We start from the raw sequence: 26,502 nt of genomic DNA on the forward strand, positions 1-26,502 counted from the left end.
CCTGGACCAGAAGGCTGCTGAGGTGGCCACAGCCCTTATAGAATGAGTGTGAATTCCGGTAGGAACCGGTTTGCCTGCAGATAAGTACCCGTGAACTATGCATTGACAAATCCAATTTGCTACAGTCACTTTGGAGATGGCCTTACCGATGGCAGATTTAGCAAATGACATGAACAACTGGTCCGACTTGCGAAAATCTTTAGTCCTGTGCAGGTAAAAATGCAGTTGTCTGTGCACATCCAGTTTATGCAATTTGTATTCTCCTCTATTCTGAAAATTTGGGAAGAAAACGGGTAAGTTTGATTGATTGATATTTGACTCCAAAGCCACCTTAGGTAAGAACGACGGATTAGTCCTGAGGAACACTCTATCCTTGTGAAAAATGAGATAAGGATGCTTCATATATAAAGCTTGAAGTTCTGAAACCCTTTTGGCTGAAGTAATGGCCACCAAAAAGGCTGTTTTCCAAGACAAGAATTTTAATGGAATCAAAGCCGTGGGTTCAAAGGGTGGGCCTGTCAAGGCTTCTAAGACTAAGGTCAAATCCCATGGAGGCACCACCACTTTCACCGGAGGCTTCAAGAGGAAAATGCCCTGCAAGAAGGTTTTACATAATCTTGTAGAAGCCAAAGATCCTAGTCCGTCTCCCACATGGAAATGGGAGATGGCTGCCAATTGCACTTTAACTGTAGAAGCACTTGCTCCTTGTCTAAAGATCAGCGACAGGAAGTCTAGAATAGTAGGAATAGGAACTGTAAATGGATCCTGGCCTCTATTCTTTAGCCCAGACAGAGAAACGTTTCCATTTGCTGTAGTAAATTTTCCTAGTAGTCGGCTTATGCGCTGCGGCTAGAATGGCCTTAACAGGAAATGAGATACCGCGAGTCCTAGCCATCAGTGGAACTGGAGCAACCAAGCCGCAAGCTTGAGGTCCACCAGGTTTGGGGGTTGGTATCCCGCCGGATGTGAAATCAGGTCTGGAATGGGATCCAGTATCCATGGCGGAGATACACCGCAGGTAAGGGAACCAGATTTGGCGAGGCCAGAATGGGGCTATGAGGATAACTCTGCTCCCCAACCGACAGGCTTTCTGTATGAATTTCGTCATGAGCGGAAGGGGGGATAAGCATAAAGTAGACCGGGCGCCCAAGCATGGACTACAGCGTCTCTGGGATTCTCCCCTTCAGGGGGAAGTATTGCGAAGTACTCGCTGCATTTTGTGTTTAAGGGAGAAGCAAAAAGATCGCAGCGAGGCCAACCCCATTTGCGGAAGATCTGCTTCGCAACTGATGGACTGAGAGACCACTCGTACGGAGTGAGAATCACTCTGCTCAGTTTGTCCGCCAAAATGTTGGACCGACCCGGAATGTGCATTGCTACCAGAAAACGGTTGGTGGATATCGCCATTCCCACACTCTCATAGCCTCCCGGCAAAGGGGGTAGGACCTGGTTCCTCCTTGCTTGTTTATGTACCAGACTACTGACATGTTGTCCGTCTGGATTGCAATAGTCCCCAGAGGTAGAAGGTCGTGGAGAGCTTGCAACGCTAGAAGCACCGCCCTCATATCTAGGACATTGATATGCAAAGCGGTCTCCAGGGGAGTCCACGTGCCTTGGACGGTTCTGCCTGAACAATACCCCCCCCACCCGATGCGAGAAGCATCCGTGGTCAGCGTGGCTTGGGGGGGAGGGACAACAAAGGGCCTCCCTTCCCTCAGCTCTGGGGCGTGGAGCCACCAAAGAAGGGAGTCCCTGCAAACTCTGCTCAGAGGAATCTGGGTATTCAACAGATGAAGTAGTAGAGACCACTGAACTAGAAGGGTCCACTGCAGAACCCTCATCTGCAGACGTGCGTGAAGGGAGAGACTGATTGCTGCTGCCATAGATCCTAGTGCCCTCAGGACTAATTCCGACGCAGCCGGACTTTGAAGAAGGGTTAGCACCTGAAACGACAAGCTGTTCAGCCTGTCCGCAGTTAGCATAGCTCGAGAGATGCGGGTATCTAACTTGGCCCCTATGAACTCCAGGACCTGTACGAGGCAAAGAGGATTTCTGAAGGTTCACAGAGATGCCTAAGCTCTGGGCAAGGGTCAGAGCATAATCTCTTGCCACGCAGAGCTGATGCCTGTTGGTGGCGGTAAGGAGCCAGTCGAGGTACGGAAAGACCTGAATTCCCTGAAGTCTCAGGTGGGCTGCAACCACTGCCATGACCTTGGTGAACACCCTGGGGGCTGAGGTGAGGACGAACGGGAGAAACCTGAACTGGTAATGACTGGCTCCCAGCCGGAAGCGGAGAAACCTTCTGGATCGTCTGTCCATCAAAATGTGGTAGTACGCATCCTTGAGGTCTATAGAGCACATCCAGTCGTTCTGCCGCAGAAGGGGGAGAATAGATTGGAGGGTGACCATCCAAAATATTTCTTTGGGAGTGAACAGGTTCAAAGCGGAGAGGTCTAGAATGGGTCTGAGGTCCGCCCGTCTTTTTTGGCACTAAAAAGAACCTGGAGTAATAACCCAGTCCGGACTGGTCTGGGGGGACGGGCTGGATGGCTCATTTTTCTAGCAACTTCAGGACCTCTGAAGCCGCTGCCTCCCTTCGATTGGGTGGAACATCGGGGAGGCGTCTGGTCGAGCGAGGGTGGTTTATGAAGAGGATGGTATAACCTCTGGATATGATGCGGAGCACTCGATCTGTCGTAATGGACTCCCAGTTTGACAGGTGCTCCGACAACCGCCCCCCGACTGCCTCCAGAGAGGGACAGCCGGGTAAGCCCTCAGGGCTGCTACGCGGGTCTATCCGGGAAGGGTTCCCTGGACCTGAAGTTACGCGGTCCCCCTCTGCCTCTGGGCCGGCATCCACCTTGTCCTCCTCTGCCTCTAGAGGACGAGGGGTCCGAAGCTGGATGGGATTGCTGGGACTTACGGAACCACAGCCTCTTTTGTCCCCTCTGATTCCTAGAAAAGGATAGTTGGGGATTAGAGAAGCGGACCTCGATGGCAGACGGCGTCTTCCCATCCTTCTCGCTTTGGACCAGCGTCTTGCGAACGGTCTTACCGAAGAGCGAAGATCCGTCAAAGGGTGCATTCACGAAGGACGCCTTGAAAGGATCCGCGAAATCGCAAAGACGGAGCCAGGAGTGACGTTGCAAGACGACCCCAGCTCCGCTGGCCCTATCGGCTCCCTCCGTGGCATGGGAAAGTAGACGCATAGACGTGTTAGAGATGGATTTCAGAGTGGCCATCCGAGTTGAGAAAACTTTCTTGTCCTCAATCGACATGGACTCTGGTGGGGGCTGCAGCGTATTCCTTAATTAAGTCTCGTTGCAGTCTAATGGTATGTGCCATATAGTTCAGCGCCCTTATAGAAAAGGTAGCTGAACTAAACATCCGCTTCCCAATGCGGTCCAGCGCCCGAGATTCCTTATCTGGCGGGTGAACCGACTAACTCTCTTGCGCGAGTTCTCTCTTGGTGGCAGCCGCCACCAACATGGCATCCACGGGGGTTCCCTTGGCCCAAGACTGTCTATCCACTGGGGGGCTAAGGATCTCGTTGGGTCGCTTCGGGATAGGCTCCATGGTGTCGGGCTCCTTCCACACCCTGGTATGTAATTAGGTCTACCAGGGGGTCAGCCGGAGGGGACACCCAGGAGGTAAAAGGGCCTGCCTCAAACGCATCCAGGAACACAGATTCATCCGCGGAAGGTTTTTGGGCAGACCACCCCCCTCTAATACGCAACATTTCCATGATGTCTCCGAAGGAGACATCCTCGGGGGGTGACCTTGGGGAACCTTCCCCTTCATCTAAATCCGTGTCGGTTGTAACGGACTCGGGGGAGTCCAGGTGCCTCCTCTTGCACCGACATTTACGAGGGACCTCCTCGGTGGGGCTGTCCGAAGAGGGCCCAGTGGGGTCCTGTTCCTCCAAGGGAACCAACTGGAGGGCTTGAGCAGGCTGTCCCGATGAAAATTATGTTTATTCCTGACTGTGCTGAAAATAATTACAGGATTTAATGCATTCTGCTGAAAAGGTTGGAAAACATACTTTGCAATGTGGATTTGATTCATTAGAGGTCTCTTGCAGGACTGCCGTTACTGGGTCTGTGCTCAGAAGGCATGCTTGGCTTAAGGAGCAATCTTTGCCTAATCATGTTAAAGCTAAATTGTTGGATGCTCCCTTAAATCAGGACTGCCTGTTAAGCAACAAGGCTGATGAAGTTCTTAAAAAGATGGAAGATAAAGCTAAATCTATGCAAACTGTCAAAGATTTCTTACAAGTTCAGCCTCCTAGATTTAGTAGGCACTGGCCCTCTAAGAATTGGTCCTTTCCGGCCCCTTCCTGGTCTTCTCAAGCGAAACCCAGATACAGAAGAGACTCCAGGTTTCAGTCCCAAGGGACACACGAGACTAAGCAGTGGGGGGGTTCCACACCCAAATCTGGGAGTAGTAAGACTCCCCCTATGGAAAACCGTCCCAATGACTTGCTTTTAAAATTTCCAAGCACTTCCTAACTGAATGCTCCTTTAGGCGGAAAGGTTGGTCTGCAGGCCAAAAACTGGGAACTCATTACCCAGGACAAATGGGTTTTAAATAGTGTCCCAAGGATACAGATTTCACTTCCACATGTTACCAACTCCAAGTGGGTGGCCAGAGGCCCAAAATCAAGTACTCTCTCGTAAACATGGAGGCTATTCAGTTGGTACCAGAAGAGGAAAGGGACAAGGTTTCTATTAGAGACTTTTCCTGGTACACAGAAAAGGCAATACATGGCGTCCTATCCTGGACTTTCTACTGTAAACACCTTCCTGGTGATTCCAAAATTCAAAATGCTGACGCTTCACCAGCTTCTTGCTATGCTAGGCAAAGATGCATGGTTAGCAACATTAGACTTAAAAGAAGCATACCTGCACATCCTTATCAGGGAGTCTTGCAGAAGATACCTACGCTTCAAAACAGTTCTCTGCACTGCCCTTTGGCTTATCTACTGCGCCCAGGGTATTCGCAAAGTGCCTAGCTCCAGTCATTGTGTTTTGCAGGCAAAGAGATATTCAAATATACCCATACCTGGACGATTGTCTAATTCAGGCAGAAAGTCAGGACATACTTTTGAATCATCTGGCCTTTGTTCATAGGGTACCGACTTGTCTGGGGTACACCATAAACGAAAAGAATTCACACCTGGTACCCTGTCAACAAATTATATTCCTGCGAGCAAGCTTGAATACAACTTCCCAGATGGCTTTCCTCACACCAGCGAAATGGATTAATTTGACAACCTACTTCAAACAAGAAAACCCAGCTCTCTGCAAGGCAAATACTGCAAGCCTTGGGGTTCATGGCCTCCTGCATTCTTCTGATTCCATATGCAAGGCTGCATATGAGGAAACTACAATGGTATCTCAAAAGCCTATCGTGTCAGCATTCACAGGATCTAGAAGCAAGGATTCCTATCATACCTTGCCTACACCTAGAGTTCCTTTGGTGGGCAGAGGCCTGCCACCAAAACAGGGGACTACCATTCACACTACCCCCTGCCACCCAGATTTTAACAACAGCTGCATCAGACAATGCATGGGGGGCTCACCTGGCAGGGAAGTCCATTCAGGGCAAATGGAACCCAAGTCAAATGCACCTGCACATAAATCAAAAGGAAATGTTAGCTGTACAGAATGCACTGACAGCCTTCAAGGACCACATTCTTCCAGGACAACTAATGGTAAAGACGGGCAACACCACTGTGATGTGGTACATAAAGAAGCAGGGGGGGGTACACATTCTTACCCCCTCTGTAGACCAGCCATGGCATTGTGGAACACAGCCTTGAGCTACCAACTGAATCTACAAGCTCAGTTCCTGCCAGGAAAACTAAATATACTGGCAGACGGACAAAGCAGAAACCTCATGGACCCACAGGAGTGGTAACTGGAACCAAGGATTTTCAACATCTTGACAAGCAAATGGGGGAGCCCAGATATAGACCTGTTTGCCCCCCCCCCCCCGAACCATCAATTAGACAAATTTGCACAAGGATTCCCCACAAGCTAGCTTGGAAAGTGGATGCTCTATCCTTCAGCTGGAAAAACCTAAGTACTACTAAAGATCAAACAGGACAAGCCAAGGACAATTTTAATTGCATCAGACTGGCCTCGCCAACACTGGTACCCACTCTTGCACAGTGTGTCACGCTCGGCTCTGTTGCACCTTCCTCAGACTCCTTCCCTGTTGTCTCAGCAGGAGAACCAGATTTTGCACCCTCGGCTGCAAACCATGAACCTAGCAGCCTGGCTAATTACCTAATCTCTCCTTTACCATCCCTCAACAAATCAGTGATGGATATCATTTTAGAGGCAAGGAGGCCCAGTACTAGAAAATCTTATACTGCAAAATGGAAAAGATTTTGTGCCTGGAGCGAATCTCAAGGAATGAACGCAGCAGTGCCCAGTTTACCTCAGATTCTACAATACTTGACTGAGATGCTTCATAAGGGCTTGTCCTTTTCCTCCATCAAAATTCATGCCTCAGCCATTTCAGCTCATTATAGCACAGAGCCTCCCGTCTTCTCTCGCCCATTGCTCAAGCAGTTCCTCAGAGGGGCCAAAAAAAGTCCACCCAGGAGAGCTCCAACCCCAGAATGGGATCTTAACTTTGTCTTGGAGAAACTCACTCTTCCTCCTTTCAAGCCAGCTGCTACTGCAGATTTAAAATTTCTTTCCTGGAAAACAGCTTTCCTTTTAGCTATCACTTCTGCAAGAAGGGTATCTGAATTACAGGCCCTTATGGTAGTGGAATCTTTCATCAACTTTCATGCGGACAGGGTGTCCCTCAGAACCAATCCCTCCTTCATGCCCAAGGTGGTAGCCAGTGTTGCTCTTAATCAGTCCATTCATTTGCCTACCTTCTTTCCTAACCCACAGAACAAAGGGGAACGGATACTGCACTCTTTAGATGTGCATAGACAGCTTAGATTCTACTTGGACAGGACTAAACCTCCAAGGAAATCTGAACAACTGCTGGTGGCATTTGCTGCAGGGACAGAGGGGAAAGCTATTTCGAAACCAACCATTTTGAAATGGATAGGCCCACTGCATTGTTTTCTGCTACAAGCACCATGGTAAACCTATCCCACAGGGCATCAGACCCCATTCAACCAGGGCTGCATCTACCTCTACAGCCTTTCTCAGGGGTGTCCTTACTAGGGACATCCTAGAGACTGCTACCTGAAGTTCTGTACATACTGTCACCAAGCATTATCATTTGCCAATTTTCTCTAAATCCAGAGCTGGTTTTACCACTGCAGTCTTGCGGGGCCTTATAGCTGGTCCTAATTTTATTTAAATTCCTCCTCCCAACCTTAGCTTTGGGAATCTACCCAAATGTAATGACTGCAACAGTGAAACACGAAGAACATAGTACAGTTGTGTACACTTACCATAAATGTAGATGTTTGAATGTATTCACTGTTGCAGTCCTGGTTACCCTCCCTCCAGCCCCCTTTCTTCTTTCGGCTGTACCTCTACTGTCACTATGCTCAAAAAGCTTTTTGGTGTATTTGCTTTTTTGTTGGAGGTATATCGTTGTATTTATAGATTTAATTGCTTCCCATTAGGGGGGCACCTGACATCTGGGGCAAGAAAAACTGATGTAATGGCATTGGCTGCATGTTTTATACCCCTGATGACCTGACGTCATGGAAGAAGGGACAGCAACTGACGCAGGACCCAAGATTTTGCTAATCAGGCGGACTGAGGACTACTGCAAGCAGATAACCCAAGTGTAATGACTGCAACAGTGAATACACTTGAACATCTACATTTATGGTAAGTGTACACAAATGTACTTTGCTCTAACCAAGACTAGGATACATCTTTGCATGTCCACTCTGAGTGGTGCTGAAAGTTGGCTCAAGTCTGGAATTAACTTGCTGAGATAGTTGACCATGTCAAGAAAATGTTGCAGGGCTTGAACATTGTCTGGAGCTAGCATCTCAAAAATGGCCGTTTGCTTAGAAGGGTCTGATCTTGGGCCTGTACTAGTAAATAAATGACCTAAATAAGTAACTTCATGTAGTCTGAATTTGCATTTGTGTGGATTGTGCTTAAGATTCACTTCATGTACCCTTTCCAGAACTTTTCTGAGGTTTTTATCTTGTTCAGCTTCATAACGACCTCCTACTAGTATGCCGTATACTGTAATAGCACAAGGATACTCAGAAAAAAATTTGCTCCATTGCATGTTAAAAGACTTCACCTGCAGAGTCTGTCCCAAATGGCATTCTTAAAAATCTGTACCTGCCAAACGGAGTACTGAAAGTAGTGAGCAATGATGATTCCTTGTCCAGCTAAATTTGCCAAAACAAACTTTTTTCATCTAAAACAGAAAAAACAATGGCATTTTGCATCAAGGCTACGACGACTTTGAGTGTGTGCATTGGATGGTGAGGTCTTTTTAGTTTTTTTTTTTCAAATCTCATGGGTCAGTACATATTCTGATGTCATCTGAGCTTATCTTATGAGCTACCACCATGGAAGATACCCATTCAGTTGCAGTTTCTATAGGACAAATCAACTTGTCGCGCCATTTTATCTAACCTGGCTTTGACTCTGTCCTGCATGGCTACTGGAATGTTTCTTGCTTGTATGATACCTGGACTGACTTCTGGGTCTAATTTCATGGAGTACACAACCGGAAGTTTGCCTAGTTTGTCTTCGAAGACAGCTTCGGTAGAAAAAATGTACTAGGCAAAATTAAAGTAGTGATCTTTTCAGCTAACTTGGCGGACTTCCTTGTTAAATGATAGCAGTCCCATTTTCAAACAGTCTCTGAGTACTAATAATGACTGGACGTGTCTCTTGACCACATAAAATAAGCTGTAAAAAGCACCACTGAGCCCTGTGGTTTGAATTTCTTCACCTCCATAAGCAACAAGCTTTGCGCACCTTGCCAAATCAAGCCTTTCCCCTTTACACACAACAGCAAATGTTTCTGCTGATGTAACATTGCACTTGGAACCTGTATCACCTTTGAGCTCTGTGAGTTTGCCTTTTATTCCAACAGTACAAAATGTCATTCTTTGCTCTTAAACCTACTGCACTGACTGTTTCATGAAGCACTGACACACCATCAGCATAAAGAGTTGCCTGCGACCCTACTAGCTGTCTTTCTAATTGATCAACTCGTTACTTAAAATGTTTCCTTTTAATAAAAGAATGTGGGCCTTTTGATTTACAAAACCTTTTGAAATTATTCCATTTATTACATTTGTGGCATTGTTGACCAAAAGCTAAACATTTTTGCCTTTTAGATTCATGACTTCCACCACAATTACAACAGTTGGCAATGAAACTAGGTTGGGAACACATGCTTTGAGTTTGCTGACTCTTTCTTATACTTCACTGAGATTGTGCGAATTCTGGAATTTGCTAGAAAGTTCTGGGGTTTACCGGTGAGTGCTGCAGCGGTTACAGTTGCTGCCATTTGCTTGGGCCTGTTTCTTTTAACCATGCACTGCATACTATTAACATGAGCTTTATCACTGTGCCTTCTAGAGCTGTTCTCATTTGTAAGCATATTTGTGTGCTTTTCTGTGAGCTAATATATCTGACAAGTTTCAATGGCCTTATTCAAAGTCAGATCACTGTCACGAAACAAAATCTTTCTCACAGCGTCATCTTTAATACCACACACAAGTCTTTCCTTTATCAGCTCATCCCTTAACTCACAAAATCTATGTTTTAGCCTTATTTCTCAAGTATGCACATTTTAGGGATGATTCTCTGTTGTATATTAGCAGCATGTTTGTCAGTCTTGCTTCTGGATCCCTTTCTGACACCATGCCGCTCGTCCTTTTCTTACATTGAAGACAAGCAGATGGGGTATTTAATTTAAATGTTTTAATATGTCGAAACACATCAGGATGGATAGCAGCATCATTAAATACGAACAAACTAGTTAATAGATGGACCTTACATGCATGCTTAAATCTCAACAGCTAACTACAAAATGGCAATCTAACTTGCACGTGCTCAGTATTTATACACTTGTGCAAGCCCTTGGATAGCTTCTTAAAGGTATATCCACACATATTGATCTGCACATCTTAAATTTGTTTAAATGACAAGTGTTCTTTATTTCAGGCTAGATCAAATTTATGGAGAAAACAAGTTCCCCATTCATTATCAATAAAGCTGATCTTTTAAGTGTGAGTGTTGGGTCCTGATTGTGCTCTCAAAGAATTTGCTAAATTTGCTTTGTGGTTAACAGCAAGTTTATTCTTTAGAGAGTCAGAGTTAAACAGAATAATTTCAAAATCAAGGTGTTAAACATTGGGATATCCTTGTCAGTTATGAGGAGACAGTTTGCCTTTTGTAAAGGCAGGCAGTGATTTTTTTTTTTGTTTTTGTTTTTTGTTTTTTTTTTTTGCTCTTGAGAAATAAATTGGCAGATTTGTTTCCCTACTGAAATGTCAAGATTTGCAACACCAAGTTCCCAAGGGACCATGATTACAAAAGAAAAATATATCAAACATCAATTTTCTTTAAACTTTTTTTTTTGGGAGGGGGCACCCCCACCCCAGACTCATATATAACTGTGAGGATGCAGTACTTTAGAGAAAAGGGAATATCCAAAGAAATGGCAATGTCAGATTTAGCATATGTAAATCTGCTGTTTTGGTCATTCACACTCTTCTTTCTGCTGTGTGCATCTAGGCATTTAAATTAGTTACACTTAGTTTTATAGGATTGAAATGGATGAGAATGTAGTGATAGTGCAGTCAGATGAATTTAAGTAACTTTACTCTTGCAGCTATGATTAAGACCATAATGTTTTTCAAATGAACTTTTTAAACAGTGACAGTGCTGCATTTGTAAAGTAGATGGAACAAGTAAAAAAAATAAGGTCTGTGGCACATATGGGTACCATTTGGACAGTTGGCTTGAACAAACTGAGGGAGTATATTCAGCTGTGTGTCAAGTAATGTTTTTTTTACAGCAGATTGTCTTACTTGTTAGCATTTTCTTATAAATATAATGAAACTTGAATTACTTTTGTAACCACTTACACATGTTGTGAATAATCCAAAACTACTCTCAGCATATGATGTGTTGAATGTGAGCTTGCTAATCACCATACATGTAGTATTGCAACTCTTAAGGGATTTATCAGTAAGTTGGAGGAAGTGTGTATCTGTATGCCTGGAAGGTGTGGGCACAACCCTCTTTCTTTCTCAAAGTTTAGTTTGTGCGGTATGGCTTTAATTTTTCATGTATGGTTTAGTAGACTGTAGGTCCCTGAAAGAATTGTCAGTTGTAAAAACTTGCTAGTTAACAAACATTTCATACTGCTGCTGATCCATTTTTACTACTTTTTCTTATTATTTTTTAGGTGTTTAGCTTAGTATACAGCTTTTGCTGTATTTTGATAGGTTGGGGGTAGTATGCATCAGTATTACTGTATGCACTTGTATGCTTATCTCAGTGTTTTGGTCGGTGTTTTATACTCGACAAACTTGCTGGTTTACTGTCTGAACTGTATTCTTGGTAATTGTACACAGCAGTCACTTATTGTTCCTACTTAATGTCTGTATTGCAGTTAGAGGAATTGAAGCAACGTTTGAAAGAACTGGATGAGCGAGAGAGGAAGGAAAACAAAAAGATGGCAGATGAAGAGGCACTACGGAAGATCCGGCTAGTGGAGGAGCAGATTGAACACCTTCAGAAAAAACTGAGCATGGCAAAGCAGGTAATATATTCCTGATTAAGTAAAGTTCTGCTTCTGATATAGCCAGTATTTAGAATCAGAGAGAGCGAGCAAGCATGAAATTGTCAAATGGGTAGATGTAAGGTGGGATGTGCAAGAGCTTATAGAGATAACGAAAGCTGTTGGTAACGGTTTGTTTCCATTTCATCACAGTATGGATTGGGGTAATACAGCTCACCATGTGGGTAAACCACTAACTAAACATTTCTTGACCATTAATGAGAATTTTAGGGCTATGATTGACCGCACATATATGCGGAGACAGTCCAGCCCGATTGAAACACAGTTCCAGCATTCATGCACTTTCTGAAATTAACAGTAGTTCTTACTGACTCTGCATTAAAACCATATATATTTTCTGAAGAATTTTGCATAGAAATATAAATAATTTTCCTTGCATGGTGGATGGCTTCATTACTTTAGTACTGTAGGAACTGATGCATTAGGAATTTAGATTTTCTTGTAAATGTATCTATACCAGATGTTCTTCATCAGATCATTGCTGCAGTATGCTTAACATCTGTGACTTCCCTGAAAAGAGCAGATCCATCTGGCCAGCCTTCTAGACCTCAAGAGCCTTTTCCCATGAGCCCCACAACTACCTTGGGCATGCTTCAGCATTCTGGTTTAAGAATACATATGTCTGTGCCATTTTCAGAACTTTTGTGACTCAAGTTCGTTTATGCAAGACTTGTGTTAGCATTACTAGCAATGTCGCCATTCCATTGGTAATAGTGTCTGAAGCTTACGCAGATAAGTACTGCACTGAGGATTGAGGAATATTTCTTCCTTTGTTACTGAAATTAGGATTTTTATTTGTCAGTGAGTAAAAAGAAGCAATGGGATAAACTGCCAAAAGAAGGGAATGACTCAGAACAGACCGCTACTTCCTCTTCAGGGACAGAGATGGGCGAACCCATTGAGGTGCTTTTACAGCCCCCCGTAAGTCTGTTGCCATTTTCCAAGACTATAACATTACCCCTTTGGATCCAGTATGGCCAAGAATACAGACTCATCCTTTGATGCTCAGCATTTCCACTGCTACAGTAGCCAATGGATTGTGTTTTGTCCAAGGTACAGCAACCAGATTCCAAAAGTTTTGAAACCCCTCTCTCCCTCCAATCCACTGTGACTGCTGAATGGACAGCCCTGAAGAGGGAAAATCAGCAGTCGGGGTGGAAAATCTTCAGTACTTTTTTGCCACCTCATGAAGCAGCAGCTTAGAGGTTCCACAAGAGCAACAGTGAGCATGTTAGCTTTTTAGCTGGCAGATAAGTTCCAATTGGGGAACCCTTCTCTCCCATCAATTTGTTTATCTATATTTACTGTTAGATTTATTTTATAAAAAAACAAAAAAGATATTTACCTTTGAGGCACTTTTCCACTCAAAAGTTATTTATTTATATATGTCTGTCTATATAAACATATATATATATATATATATATATATATATATATATATGTATATATATATATATATATATATATATATGTGTGTATATATATATATATATATATATATATATATATATAGATTCACTTTATAACCTTGAAATGCTGAAATATCGAATTTCAGTATCTCGAGACTATAAAACCGAATCCACAGAACACCGACAAACAAAAACCGCGAAACCACATAACCGAAAACACCGCACACACTACACTTAACATACAACACAGCACCCACATCACAACATAAACAAAAAAACAACACACATACACAACTCACACACATAAGCAGGGGGGCAAGCCCCCTGCACCCCCCATGTGGGGGGCTGTGCCCTCCCACACACCCCTACTTATATATACTAACTCCGAGATCGCACAAACACAACACAAAAGCTCACTCACACACGCAAATTCTCCAATCCCTCACACACACTCTCCCACTCAAAACCCTTACAAAACACTTACTTACCTGACATAACACCTACATCCACACACGGCACCGCACACCACCAAAACACAAACCGGGACATTACGTAGCGTAACTTCATAACCGCGAATTCGATATTTTCGAGATATATTCAAATTTGCGATTATGAACGTTCGCTATTTGTAACATTCGACTTTATAGCTTCGAGATACTGAAATTCGACATTTCAGTATTTCGATGTTATAAAGTGAACCCATATATATATATATATATATATATATATATATATATATATATATATATATATATATATATATTACTAAAAATAACAAAATAGACTTGTTTTTACTGTTACAGTTTACAACTGTTCTGGCCCTTTAAGAAACCCAGTATTTCTGTACTACCCTTTTGTTTCCTGACCAGGACTGCTATATTTAGCCTCGACAAGTTTGGGGCTTATTTGAATTAAAAATGTACTACTTATGCACAATCGCTGTGTTTTCTAGACTTTTGGTGTGGAACAGTGTTTTTACTTGGTCATCAGCAGTCCATGTAGTACACTAACACTTTGACAACTTACCTGCTATTTTTCTAGGTCAGACAAATTTTAATAAGGGACTTAGACATATTATTAGTTTACATCATCTCTGTTTTGAGAAAAGTACTGCTTGTGTTCATGCTGTGACAGCTTAACTTAGCTGGTGTTAAGCATTCACAAAACTCGAGAATCCAAATGGTGACCCCCCAACCTGCTCTTTGGGAGGACCAGAGAAAAGCAAGAGTAGCACACATCCATGGGGGAAGAAGCGCATGATTGTTTTTGTGCAGCTGCAGAAAATGACAAGCTTATCTCAACATCTGCTTCCACAACATTTCTTTTTTCAAACAGGCAGCAGCACAGAACAAAGTGGGTGTGGACCTCAGTGTGAAGATAGTCTTTTGGGTCTACTTCAGGCTAAAACTGATGTGACTGGTTGCTGTGTTTTGCTGACTTCCATTTCTTTTCAGTTATTGGGATAAATTAAATACATTTTTTCAACTGCTGGCATCTTGCACATGGGAATACACCTCTCAATGGGACTGTATTTCCTGGAAGTGTTGTTTATTTTTTGACTGAAATGGCAAGTTGCATGTAATACAGAGTGGTACCTTTAAATTCTAATGATTTACATGTTTTGCATGCATCGTTAGCATACTGCCAGTTACCGTCAGTAGAACTGTAGCTATGCACACATGTGCGTTTGGTGTGCATTCAAGGCTATTGAGAGCCTGATCTCTTTGCCACAGATTATGATACTGGAATGCAGAAAAAATGTAACTGGAGTTACTTCTGTCCATTGGAAACTTGACAGTTAAATTTTACTGGTTTCAGAATCAGCTTTTCACTGTTGATGTGAGTGTAATAAAAATATAAGAATTACTGTTTTGTTGAATTCCACTGCAGGGCTAGCCACCCGGTGGTATAAACCTTGGCTCAAGACGATTGTCACTATTGAAGTGACACCCGACCCCGTGTGCAAAAATGGGAAAGATGGATGGATACTGTTTTGCTGAATTGCAGTCTGTATAACTGTACTCATTATTTGTATGGTTCAGCTGTATAGGGGTTACTTTTTTATTTTATTATGTTGCATTTAGACAATCAGTACTGTAGAATCTGACAGAATTCCTTGCTTCCAGAAAACCTATCAGTTTAAATATTTTCTACAAGTGCCAGAAATTTACCTAGTTATGGAGAAGGATATAATTGAGTCTGATATGATATGAAATTAAATTTGATTAAGTAACTAATCAAAACAATGGTCATGTAGGGCAGTATAACAATCTGTTTTGAAACTGAAAAGTCATGATTTTCAAGAACAGTCTTGGATTTAAAGTGAAGCACACAATCTGAGAGAAGATGTTTTAGTTAACAAAACTGTACTTCTCCATGTATGACACGTACGTACACACACAATCTCACACACACACACACACACACACACACACACACACACTAAAAAGGTATGCTGAACTCAGTAAAATTTTGCTAATTTCAGGATTGACCTTTTACTTTGTGTGTGTCCTGCACAGGGAGAAATATGGCTTGTTGGTTTATTTAAACATTTTTCTTGTTTCGGTTATTTTGCTTTCTTCATAGATTTGCATCTAACATCTGAGCATACATATTTTCACAGCAAAAGTTGGAACATTAAAACACTATCTTGACAGGCTTGTTATTGAAATGTTATTACTTCCCATCTTCCTCCACTGCCTTATTTATACTGCTAATTCCACTAATTTTATTTTGCAGTGCTTTTAAAAAAAGTTTTGCACTCTTAAACATTTATATTGCATTATTTGTCATTTTCAGTTTCATTTTCCTTACCTTATGTTTTTACATAGTAAAAAATAAGATAACCCACAAGTTTGTTAAATGGGTGTTCAGATATTTGGCCAGATGTACCTACTTTCATATATGGATGCATGCAGTTGTGTCTGGGTTTGTATGTGTTAGTGTGAATGTGAGTGCTTCTCTGTGGGACTGGCTACCCTTGATATGGTATTGAGGTTTCTTGTAGTGTAAAAACATGGCAATTAAATGCCTGTATGTGTGACACTGGTCCTGTGTGGGACCTGGCTGCTTTGTGGTGCATGGGCATGCCTGGCCTTACGTATAGATGACCTAGGTAGATGGCTAGGATGCCACTTGATCAGTGGCACTTTTCTGGCTTCCTACCTTTTTTTATTGTAAATGATGGTTGCAGAGGCCATCTGTGAATAAAGGTAACTTACTCCTGCTGCCGTTTGATCACTGAAACAGGTCACTGATCTGGTGTTGCTGAAGTAGTGTCATACTGTGTACTATATTTGCTGAAATCAGTCTTTAAGTAATATTGCTGTGTTATGCATGTGTGTGTGTGTGTGGTAGGTTGGAGTGTATTTAAGAGCATCTGGCTGGCCATGATTTTTTTCACTTTCCGTGATGGACATCATCCTTGCACATGATAAATGGCTGTCTTTTATTTTTTGGGAGGAGTGGCTTGTGTGTGAAAGTAATTGCTCACTGGCATAGAGTTGCAATGTGTATCTGCCATTTCACTGCCTTAGCTCTAGTTGAGTTCTTGATTGTGTTTTTTGTTTGTAGAGTGTGCATGCCCAACTTAGTCCTCTGTAGTTTTATCCACATGCCCTGGTTTACCCAAAAGACCATGCCACAGATGAGCTAAAATTCCTGCAGTTTGCCTGAAGATGAGCATGTGAGTAATAATTTTTTTTCATCAGTGGCCATATATTGTGTTGCCAAGTACATACATAACTCATTTGTAGCAAAAAAAGTTAACAAGTCATCTTTCAAAAATAGCACACACACTTCGTGTTTCACTGTTGCAGTCATTACATTCGGGTAATCTGCTGGCAGATTGCCCTCAGTCGGCCTAAATTCCAAAGTATTGGGTCCTGCGTCGGTTGCTGTCTCCTCTTCCATGACGTCAGGTCGTCAGGGCTATAAGACATGTAGCCGACGCTATTTTCCCCAGTCTTTCTTGCCGCTCGGTGCCCGAAGCAGAAGCATTTCACAAGTGCCGGTCGGCCGACTACTGAAATATTCGAGTTTGAGTTTCAGAACCGAAGTCTTCACTAAAGCTAAGTACCCCGTTGGGGAAACTTTTTTCTTGGTCCATACCGATGTCAGAAAAAGTTAATAATTGTATTACTTGGAAGCAAATACCTCATAAGGATTTCCATTTATACTGTATTCCTTGCCTAGGCCCTGATCATAACGTGCCTGGCTGTTGGTTTTGTGCTAGATTTAACCAGCGCACTATTAAGCATCAGTATTTTGGAAACAGATTTAACTGCCCAGAAATGTCGTCGGATAGCAATCAGACTATCGGAGTACATAAAAAACGCAAAGAAAAGGACAGAGAAGGGCAGTCTAGATCCAAAACCGACAATGAAGCTTCTCCTAAGCCAGTCGCTGGTTCGCCGGTACTTAGTGAGGTGCTTTCGCAGCCCCTGATTCCTGCTACCTTCGAGGCGCAGGCCTCTACCGACACCCTTGTGGAGTCTGGCATGCCGCAAGATACTCTAGGTATTGGACCGACTGATGTATCTCCCTCGGATCGGTCCAGAGCCGCTGAGCAGGCACTGGCTTCTGAGGGTGTATTCAGACCTCAACATTTGTGTATCAAACGGACGACAGCTGCAAAACCAAAAACAAAAGCAACTTCTAAAACTAAAAAAACTGACGCATGAGCCATGTGCACAGGCCTCTTTGCCTAAAAAACAAATGATCAAAATGGCTGAAGACCTTATTACCTTTATTAGGGATACCCGTCCCCCTCCAGATAAGAGGCCTAGGCAAGACACTGATTATGAATCTTCAGATCAGGTTTCTATTTCTTCTGATCAGGAATTATCTATACCTCCCTATGAGGATTCTGATGCAGTGGAGTCTATATCATCTGCATCTCCTCCTGAGGATTATTCATTTGGAGAAGCCTTGCATACTTTGAGGGAGCATTTTCACTGGGAGTCTCAAGACCTCTCAGAATCAAAAAAGAGGCTCAAGGATTTCTTTCTCCCTCAGCACAGGCCTTTAGCCTTCCCCCCTGTTTTAGACATTGTGGATGATGTGTTTTCGGAGTCAAGCTTGACCCCTGACTCCTTAACTCCGGCTCCCAGTAAGCCTGACAGATATTACAGGGTCCATGACTCATAAATTTTTATTTAAAAACCCTGCTGCTGATCCTGAAACTATTTCACAGGGTCCAATGGGAGTCAAGGCCTCAACAGCAAAAAAATCCTACCCCCTCTGATAGCGATTCAAGGGCACTGGACAGATGGGGGAAAAAAGGTTTATACATCTGCAACCTTGGCAATCAGGGCCTTAAACTGTCCAATTTCATATGCTCAAGTACCAACAACATGTTATGGGATTGTTAAAACAGAAAATTGTTGATTTCTGAATGTGCAGAAAATAAAGAAATGCAGGAATTATTGCATGCAGCTGAACAGGTTGGAAAGCATACTTTGCAATGTAGTTTTGACTATTAGAGGCCTCCTGCAGGGCCGCAGTTACTGGATCTGTGATTAGGAGGCATGCCTGGCTAAAGGAAGAAAATCTTGCCTAATCATGTTAGTTAAATTGGTAGCTGCACCTTTACAGCATGATTCTCTGGTATTAAGGCAAAAGAGGTTTTAAAGAAAATGGAAGACAAAGCTAAGTCTATGCAAACTGTTAAAGACGTCTTACAAGTGCAGCCACCAAGATTCAGTAGACACTGGCCTACAAAATATTGGTCCTTTCATGTGTCAGACATAGCTCAAAGGGGCAAATCCAGACGCCGTAAGGGTTCCAGATACCAGGCGCAAGATTCATACAGGTCACACTCTGCCAGTGGCAAATGGTTGGCCAGATCTGCCAAAAAATCAATGAGCAGAGGCACAGAAGCAGGTTATGTCCCTCATGGATATGGGGGGCATTCAGCCAGTACCAGAACAGGAAAAAGGACAAGGTTTTTACTCAAGACTGTTCTTGGTACCCAGAATGGACAAGGCTTGGCGGCCAATACTGGATTTATCAATTTTGAACACATACCTGGACATTCCAAAATTCAAAATGCTGACTTTGCAACAGATTCTACCCATGCTGGGCAAGAATGCTTGGCTGGTGACATTAGACCTAAAAGTGGCATACATGCATGTCCCAATAAGACAATCGCACAGAAGATACCTCAGATTCAAGGCTGGCTTAAGGCATTACCAATTATCTGCATTGCCCTTTGGCTTATCTACTGCGCCCAGGGTCTTTACGAAGTGCCTGGCACCAGTAATTGCATTTTTCAGACAAAGAAGTATACAAATATATCCTTACTTGGACGACTGTCTCATTCAAGCAGGGAACACCCAAGAACATTCTTCTTCGACACCTGGCATTTGTCAAAAGGCTTCTAGCATGCCTAGGGTACACAATAAATGAAAAGAAATCACAACTGGTATCCTCTCAAAAGATAACATTCCTGGGTGCAAGCTTGTGAATACAACTGCCCAGATGGCTTACCTCATGCCAGCCAAGCAAAGGCAACTGACTACTTACTTCAAACTGATGGCAACAAAAACCCAGTTATCTGCAAGTCAAATTCTGCAGGCTCTGGGCTTCATGGCATCCTGCATCCTACTGATTTCATATGCAAGATTGCATATGAGGAAACTTCAGTGGTACCTAAAAAGTTAATGGAGTCATCATTCTCACAATCTGGAAGCAATGATTCCTCTCATTCCCTGCCTACAACAGGAGATGTTCATCATGTTACCCTGCTGCAGTCATCACACTTGGGTTATCCTGCCGTCAGGCGGTCCTGCAGTCGGCCTGAGTTCCAAAGTCTTGGTCCGGCATCGGTTGTTGTCGCTTCTTCCCTGACGTCAGTGCGCCAGGGGTATATAAGAGGCATCCAACGCCATTTTCTTCAGTCTTTCTTGCTGTGCGATGCCCGAAGCAGAAGCAATTCGCAAGTGCCGGTCGGCCGACACCTGAGATTTTTGAATCGAATTTCAGTCTGAAGTCTTCAATAAAGCTAAGTACCCCGTTGGGGAACCTTTTCTTGCCTCAGTCCGATGTCAGAAAAAGTTAACAATTGCATTTCTTGTGGGAAGCAAATACCTCATAAGGACTACCATTCTTATTGTATTCCTTGCCTAGGCCCAGACCACGATGTCACAAGTTGTCGGTTTTGTGCTAGGTTTAATAAACAAACTATCAAACGCCGTTTTGACTTTGCACAACATTACTTTGGTAGGAAATTTAATTATATCATGCTGTTGGAGCAGCCGACTACCGGCATGCATAAAAAATGCAAGGATTAGGACAGGCAGCCTAGGAACAAGCCAGACTCTGAGGCCTCTGCTGGGCCTGCCGCCGGTTCTCCGGTTTTCAGTGAGGCGCCTACGCAGCCCCTGACGACCGCAGAATTGGAACCCCAGACAGCTTTGGATTCTCAAGCGGAGTGTACTAGGCCGTCGCAGCCATCTTCATTAGGCCCTTCCGACACCAGAGCAGAAGGAGATCCCGGTGCAGTAGAATCACCTTCGGTTGCAGGTGGTGTCTTCAGACCGACTACATTCACCATTAAATCTTATGCTAAGCTTAAAACTCCATTAAAACCAAAAAAGACTGTACATCAGTCTCCAGTTCAAGGCCCCATGCCTAAGAAACAGATGCTTAAGATGGCTGAAGATTTGATTACTCTAATCAGGGGTTCCCATCCCCCTCCAGATAAAAGACCAAGGCAAGAGGAGGATTATGCTTCTTCTGACCAGGTTTCAATTTCCTCAAATTCTTCTGAGGAACAGGATTATGCTTTTCCCCCTTATGAAGACTCTGATGCTGAAGACTCTATTCCCTCAGCATCTCCCCCTGAAGACTACTCCTTTGGGGAAACTTTACATACCATGAGGGAACATTTCCACTGGGAAGGCCAGGAGTACTCTGATTCTAAGAAAAGGCCCCTAGAGTTCCTTTTACTACCCCAGCACAGACCACTTGCTATCCCTCCAGTTTTAGACATTGTGGATGATGTTTACTTGGAGTCTAGTCTAAATCCAGACTCTCTACCTCCTGCCCCAGCCAAACCAGACAGATACTACAGAGTACCTGACTCACACAAATTCCTTTATAAAAGCCCTGTGGCTGACCCAGAAACAATTTCCCAGGGTCCCAAAGGGGCTAAAGCTTCTATGGCTAAAAATCCTGTGCCCTCTGAAAGGGATTCCAGAGCCCTAGATAGATGGGGAAAGAAGATGAACACCTCAGCTACTCTGGTTATGAGAGCATTAAATTGTCAGTTTCACATGCTGAAATATCAGCAATTCCTAATCTCTCAATTAAAACAAAAAATGAGCACTCATTCTGAACAGTCTGAATTCAATGAAATGCAGGATCTGTTGCATGCAGCTGAACAGGTGGGCAAACATACTTTACAATGTGGATTTGATTCATTGGAAGCTTCCTGTAGAGCAGCTGTTACTGGGTCTGTCATACGTAGACATGCTTGGTTAAAAGAACAAACCCTACCTGATCATGTTAAAGCAAAATTATTGGATGCACCTTTGCAGCAGGATGTATTTGGCGTCAAAGCAGAAGAGGTTTTAAAGAAAATGGAGGATAAGGCAAAGTCTATGCAGACGGTCAAGGATTTTTACAGGTACAACCCCCTCGTTTCAGCAGAAATTGGCCAACAAAAAACTGGTCCTTTCCAGCTTCTGACAGATCGCAGAGGGGCAAATACAGATGCCCAAGGGGCAGAGGTCAGTCACAAGGCCCTTACAAACCTCGCCATTGGGGTACTGCTACCCATAAAGGAGGAGAAGACAGGCCCCAAGCTAGCAGAAGACAAACACAATGACTCAACTCTCAAACTACCAAGCAAGTCTCTCTTGGCAGCTCCCTTAGGAGGAAAATTAGCACTTTTTGCAGACAACTGGCACATCATCACAAAAGACAAATGGGTCCTAAACATTGTCTCACAAGGATACAGATTCCACTTTCATACCTTGCCAAGGATAAAAGGAATGCCAAACCTGCCACCAAATCAATGGGCAGAGGCACAAAAACAAATTACAGCTCTCATGGACATCATTCAACAGGTACCTACGCAGGAGCAAGGACAAGGATTTTACTCAAGACACTTTCAAGAAAGGACAAAGCATGGAGACCCATTCTGGATCTTTATACCTGCATGTCCCTATCAGACAAAATTCCAGAAGATACCTCCACTTCATTGCAGGTTCAATCCATTATCAATTCTCTGCACTGCCCTTTGGCTTATCTACTGCACCCAGGGTCTTCACAAAATGCCTGGCACCAGTAATCTCATACTGCAGACAAAGAGGAATTCAAATATACCCATACCTGGACGACTGCCTTATTCAAGCAGAAAGCAAGGACATTCTTTTAAAGCATCTGGCATTTATCAAACACCTTCTAAGTTGCCTAGGGTATACAGTAAACGAAAAGAAATCAAAACTAGTGCCCTCACAAAACATAATATTCCTGGGTGCCAGCTTGAATACAATGGCCCAGATGGCTTATCTCACGCCAGACAAGCAACAACAGCTGACTCAATACTTCAAAATAATGGCAACAAAGACCCAACTCCCTGCAAGAAAAATTCTGCAGGCCTTGGGATTCATGGCATCTTGCATACTACTAATACCATTTGCAAAACTGCATATGAGGAAATTACAATGATACCTGAAAAGCGTATGGACTCGGCACAGCCACAACTTGGAAACAATGATACCACTCATTCCCTGCCTTCAACAGGAGTTTCTATGGTGGGCACAGACATGTCACCTCAACAAGGGTCAGCCTTTCACCTCACCCACAGCCAAGCAAACTACGACAACAGATGCATCGGACTATGCCTGGGGAGCACACATGGCAGGACAGTGCATTCAGGGCAAATGGACTACAGATCAAAGGCATCTGCATATCAATTGAAAAGAAATGCTAGCAGTACAGAATGCCCTAACAGCTTTCAAGGACCTCTTACATCCAGGACAACTAATAATAAAGACTGACAATACCGCAGTAGTGTGGTACATAAACAAGCAAGGGGGCACACATTCCTACCCTCTATGCAGGCAAGCAATGACCTTGTATTACACAGCACTGTCTTACCAAGTTCAACTACAAGCACAATTCCTGCCAGGAAAGACAAACACATTGTCAGACGACCTAAGCAGAAACATCATGGATCCCCACGAGTGGAAACTAGATCCACAAGTATTTGCAATGATAACTCAAAAATGGGGATGCCCAGACATAGATCTGTTTGCCAACCCACAAAACTACCAACTTCAAAAATTTTGCACAAGGACATTCCACCCACAAGCTTGGAAAGTGGACGCCCTCTCATTCAGTTGGAAAACATTAACAGTGTATGCCTTTCCTCCACTGCCTCTTCTAGCAAAGGTACTGCTGAAAGTCAGATTAGAGAGGCCACAAATGATACTCATTGCACCAGACTGGCCACGCCAGCACTGGTATCCAATTCTAAGGAACATGGCCCACGGCCCACCATGGATTTTACCACAAATTCCTCACCTGCTCACCCAGCGAGACAATCAGATTCTACACAGCCAGCTCAAGACTTTAAACCGGGCTGCATGGCAAGTTACCTAAACAACCAGCCAACACCTCTATCCAAAGCTGTTATGGATGTCATTCTGGAGGCCCAGCACCAGGAAAACCTATTCAGACAAATGGAAAAGATTTTGTGCCTGGAAAGGCCAAAATCCCCATGATCCAAACATTCCTCAGATTCTACAATATTTAACTGAGATGTTGCACAAAGGACTTTCCTTTTCATCTATTAAGATCCACGCCTCAGCAATTTCAGCTCAACTTTGTTCTGGAAAAGCTTACACTGCCGCCCTTTGAATCAGCTTTTTCAGCTGATTTAAAATTTCTTTCATGGAAAACTGCCCTGCTACTAGCAATAACTTCAGCTAGAAGAGTCTCAGAGCTACAGGCACTAATAGCAGTGGAGCCTTTCCTCCTTTTTCATCAAGACAGAGTTTCTCTATGAACTAACCCTTCCTTTATGCCAAAGGTGGTATCCAGTGTGGCCCTAAACCAAACCATTCATTTGCCCACCTTTTTCCCACATCCCCAGAACAAAGGAGAAAGACTCATGCACTCTTTGGACATTCACAGGCAATTATGTTACTTCTGGGATAAAACTAAGGCTTTCAGAAAATCTGACCAGCTCTTTGTAGCCTATGCTGCAGGATCACAAGGAAAAGCTATCTCAAAACAGACCATTTCAAATTGGATAGGACATTGCATACGTTTCTGCTACACACATCATGGGAAACCGGTACCTGCTAACATTAGGTCCCACTCCACCAGGGCTACAGGTACATCAGCAGCCTTTCTCAGGGGGATGCCAACCAAAGGGTATTCTGGAAGCTGCAACTTGGAGTTCAGTGCACACCTTCACCAAACACTATCACTTACCTCTATATTCTAAGACTAGAGCTGGTTTTGCCACTGCAGTTTTACAGGGCCTACTAGCTTCTTCTAACCCTGTTTAACTCCACCACCCATCCTTAGCTTTGGGATTCAACCCAAGTGTGATGACTGCAGCAGGGTAACACGATGAACATAGTACAGTTTTGTACCTACCATAAATGTAGATGTTAGTGTTCACCCTGCTGCAGTCCAGGTTACCCTCCCTCGATCCCCTCTGAACTAGCTGGACTTATCTATACCATTCTATCCTATACAACCTCTATAGTGTATTTGCTTGTGCCTGAAGGTATTGTTTTATTTTTATATGTACATTTTTATATAGCAATATATATATAATGCCTACCTATTGGGGGCACCTGACATCTGGGGCAAGAAAAACTGAATAAAATGGCGTTGGATGCCTCTTACATACCCCTGACGCACTGACGTCAGGGAAGAAGCGACAGCAACTGACGCCGGACCAAGACTTTGGAACTCAGGCTGACTGCGGGACCGCCTGACGGCGGGATAACCCAAGTGTGATGACTGCAGCAGGGTGAACACTTGAACATCTACATTTATGGTAGGTACAAAACTGTACTTTTCTATGGTGGGCAAAGGGATGTCACCAAAACATGGGACTGGCCTTCACTCTACCCCCTGCCAGCCAAACCATAACAGACTCATCAGATAATGCCTGGGGGGCCCACATGGCAGGAAGATGCATTCAGGGCATATGGACCCAAAAACAAATGCATCTACATATCAACCAGAAAGAGATGCTAGCTGTTCAAAATGCCATAACAGCCTTCAAGGACTTACTTCATCCAGGACAACTAGTGATAAAGATGGACACCACCACGGTCATGTGGTATATAAACAAGCAAGGGGGCACACACTCATATACCCCCTTTGCAGATTAGGCATGACAGTGTGGTTCACAGCTTTGACCTACCAAATACATCTTCAAGCTCAATTCCTGCCAGGAAAGCAAAATACTCTGGCAGACGATTTAAGCAGAAACCTTATGGATCCTCATGAATGGAAACTAAATCCACAAGTCTTCAGCATGATAACAGAGAAATGGGGGAGCCCAGACATAGATCTATTTGCCTCTCCTCACAATTGTCATTTGAAAAGATTTTGCACAAGGACTTATCACAGGCAAGCATGGAAAGTGGACGCCCTGTCCTTCAGTTGGAAAAACCTATCAGTTTAATGCTTTTCCTTCTCTGCCTCTTCTCCTAAAGGTCTTCCTAAAAGTCAGACAAGAAAAACTAAAGATATTAATTGCCCCGGACTGGCCCCGCCAATACTGGTACCCACTCCTAAGGAACTTGTCTTAATACCCAGCTTGGACCTTACCTCAAAGATCTCAACTACTGTCCCAGCAAAACAATCAGATCCTGCACAATCAACTACAGACACTAAACCTAGCAGCATGGCTGATCATGTAGTTATACAAACAACACCTCTCAGTAAAGCTGTGATGGATGTCATTTTGGAAGCCAGAAGGCCTAGTACTAGAAAATCTTATGTTGACAAATGGAAGAGATTCTGTGCTTGGAATTCAGCACAAGGAACTGATACAGCAGAACCAAATAATCCTCAGGTATTACAATACTTAACTGAGATGCTTGACAAAGGCCTATTTTTCTCATCAATTAAAATCCATGCCTCTGCTATTTCAGCTCATTACAATACAGAGCCACCAACCTTTTCTCATCCTTTACTAAAGCAGTATCTTAGTGGAGCCAAAAATTTAAGGCCTCCTAGATCATCACCATTACCTGCATGGGACCTCAATTATGTGTTGGAAAAGCTCACCCTGCCTCCATTTGAACCAGCTGCTACCACTGATATAAAGTTCTTATGG

The 26,502-nt window shown here is 43.5% G+C and overlaps 1 protein-coding gene across 1 annotated transcript in view; it reads left to right on the forward strand.

The window, feature by feature from the left end:
- RNF20 (ring finger protein 20) overlaps window positions 1-26,502 on the forward strand; it is a 1,863,764-nt gene that overhangs the window by 1,684,759 nt on the left and 152,503 nt on the right. The window contains exon 15 of the mRNA XM_044084026.1: window positions 11,587-11,736. Coding sequence (XP_043939961.1) covers window positions 11,587-11,736 — 150 coding nt within the window. The remainder of the gene's footprint in view (window positions 1-11,586; window positions 11,737-26,502) is intronic.

This window comes from Protopterus annectens, chromosome 9.part0 (assembly GCF_019279795.1).
Source record: "Protopterus annectens isolate FY-2018-M chromosome 9.part0, PAN1.0, whole genome shotgun sequence".
Taxonomy (NCBI): domain Eukaryota; kingdom Metazoa; phylum Chordata; order Ceratodontiformes; family Protopteridae; genus Protopterus; species Protopterus annectens.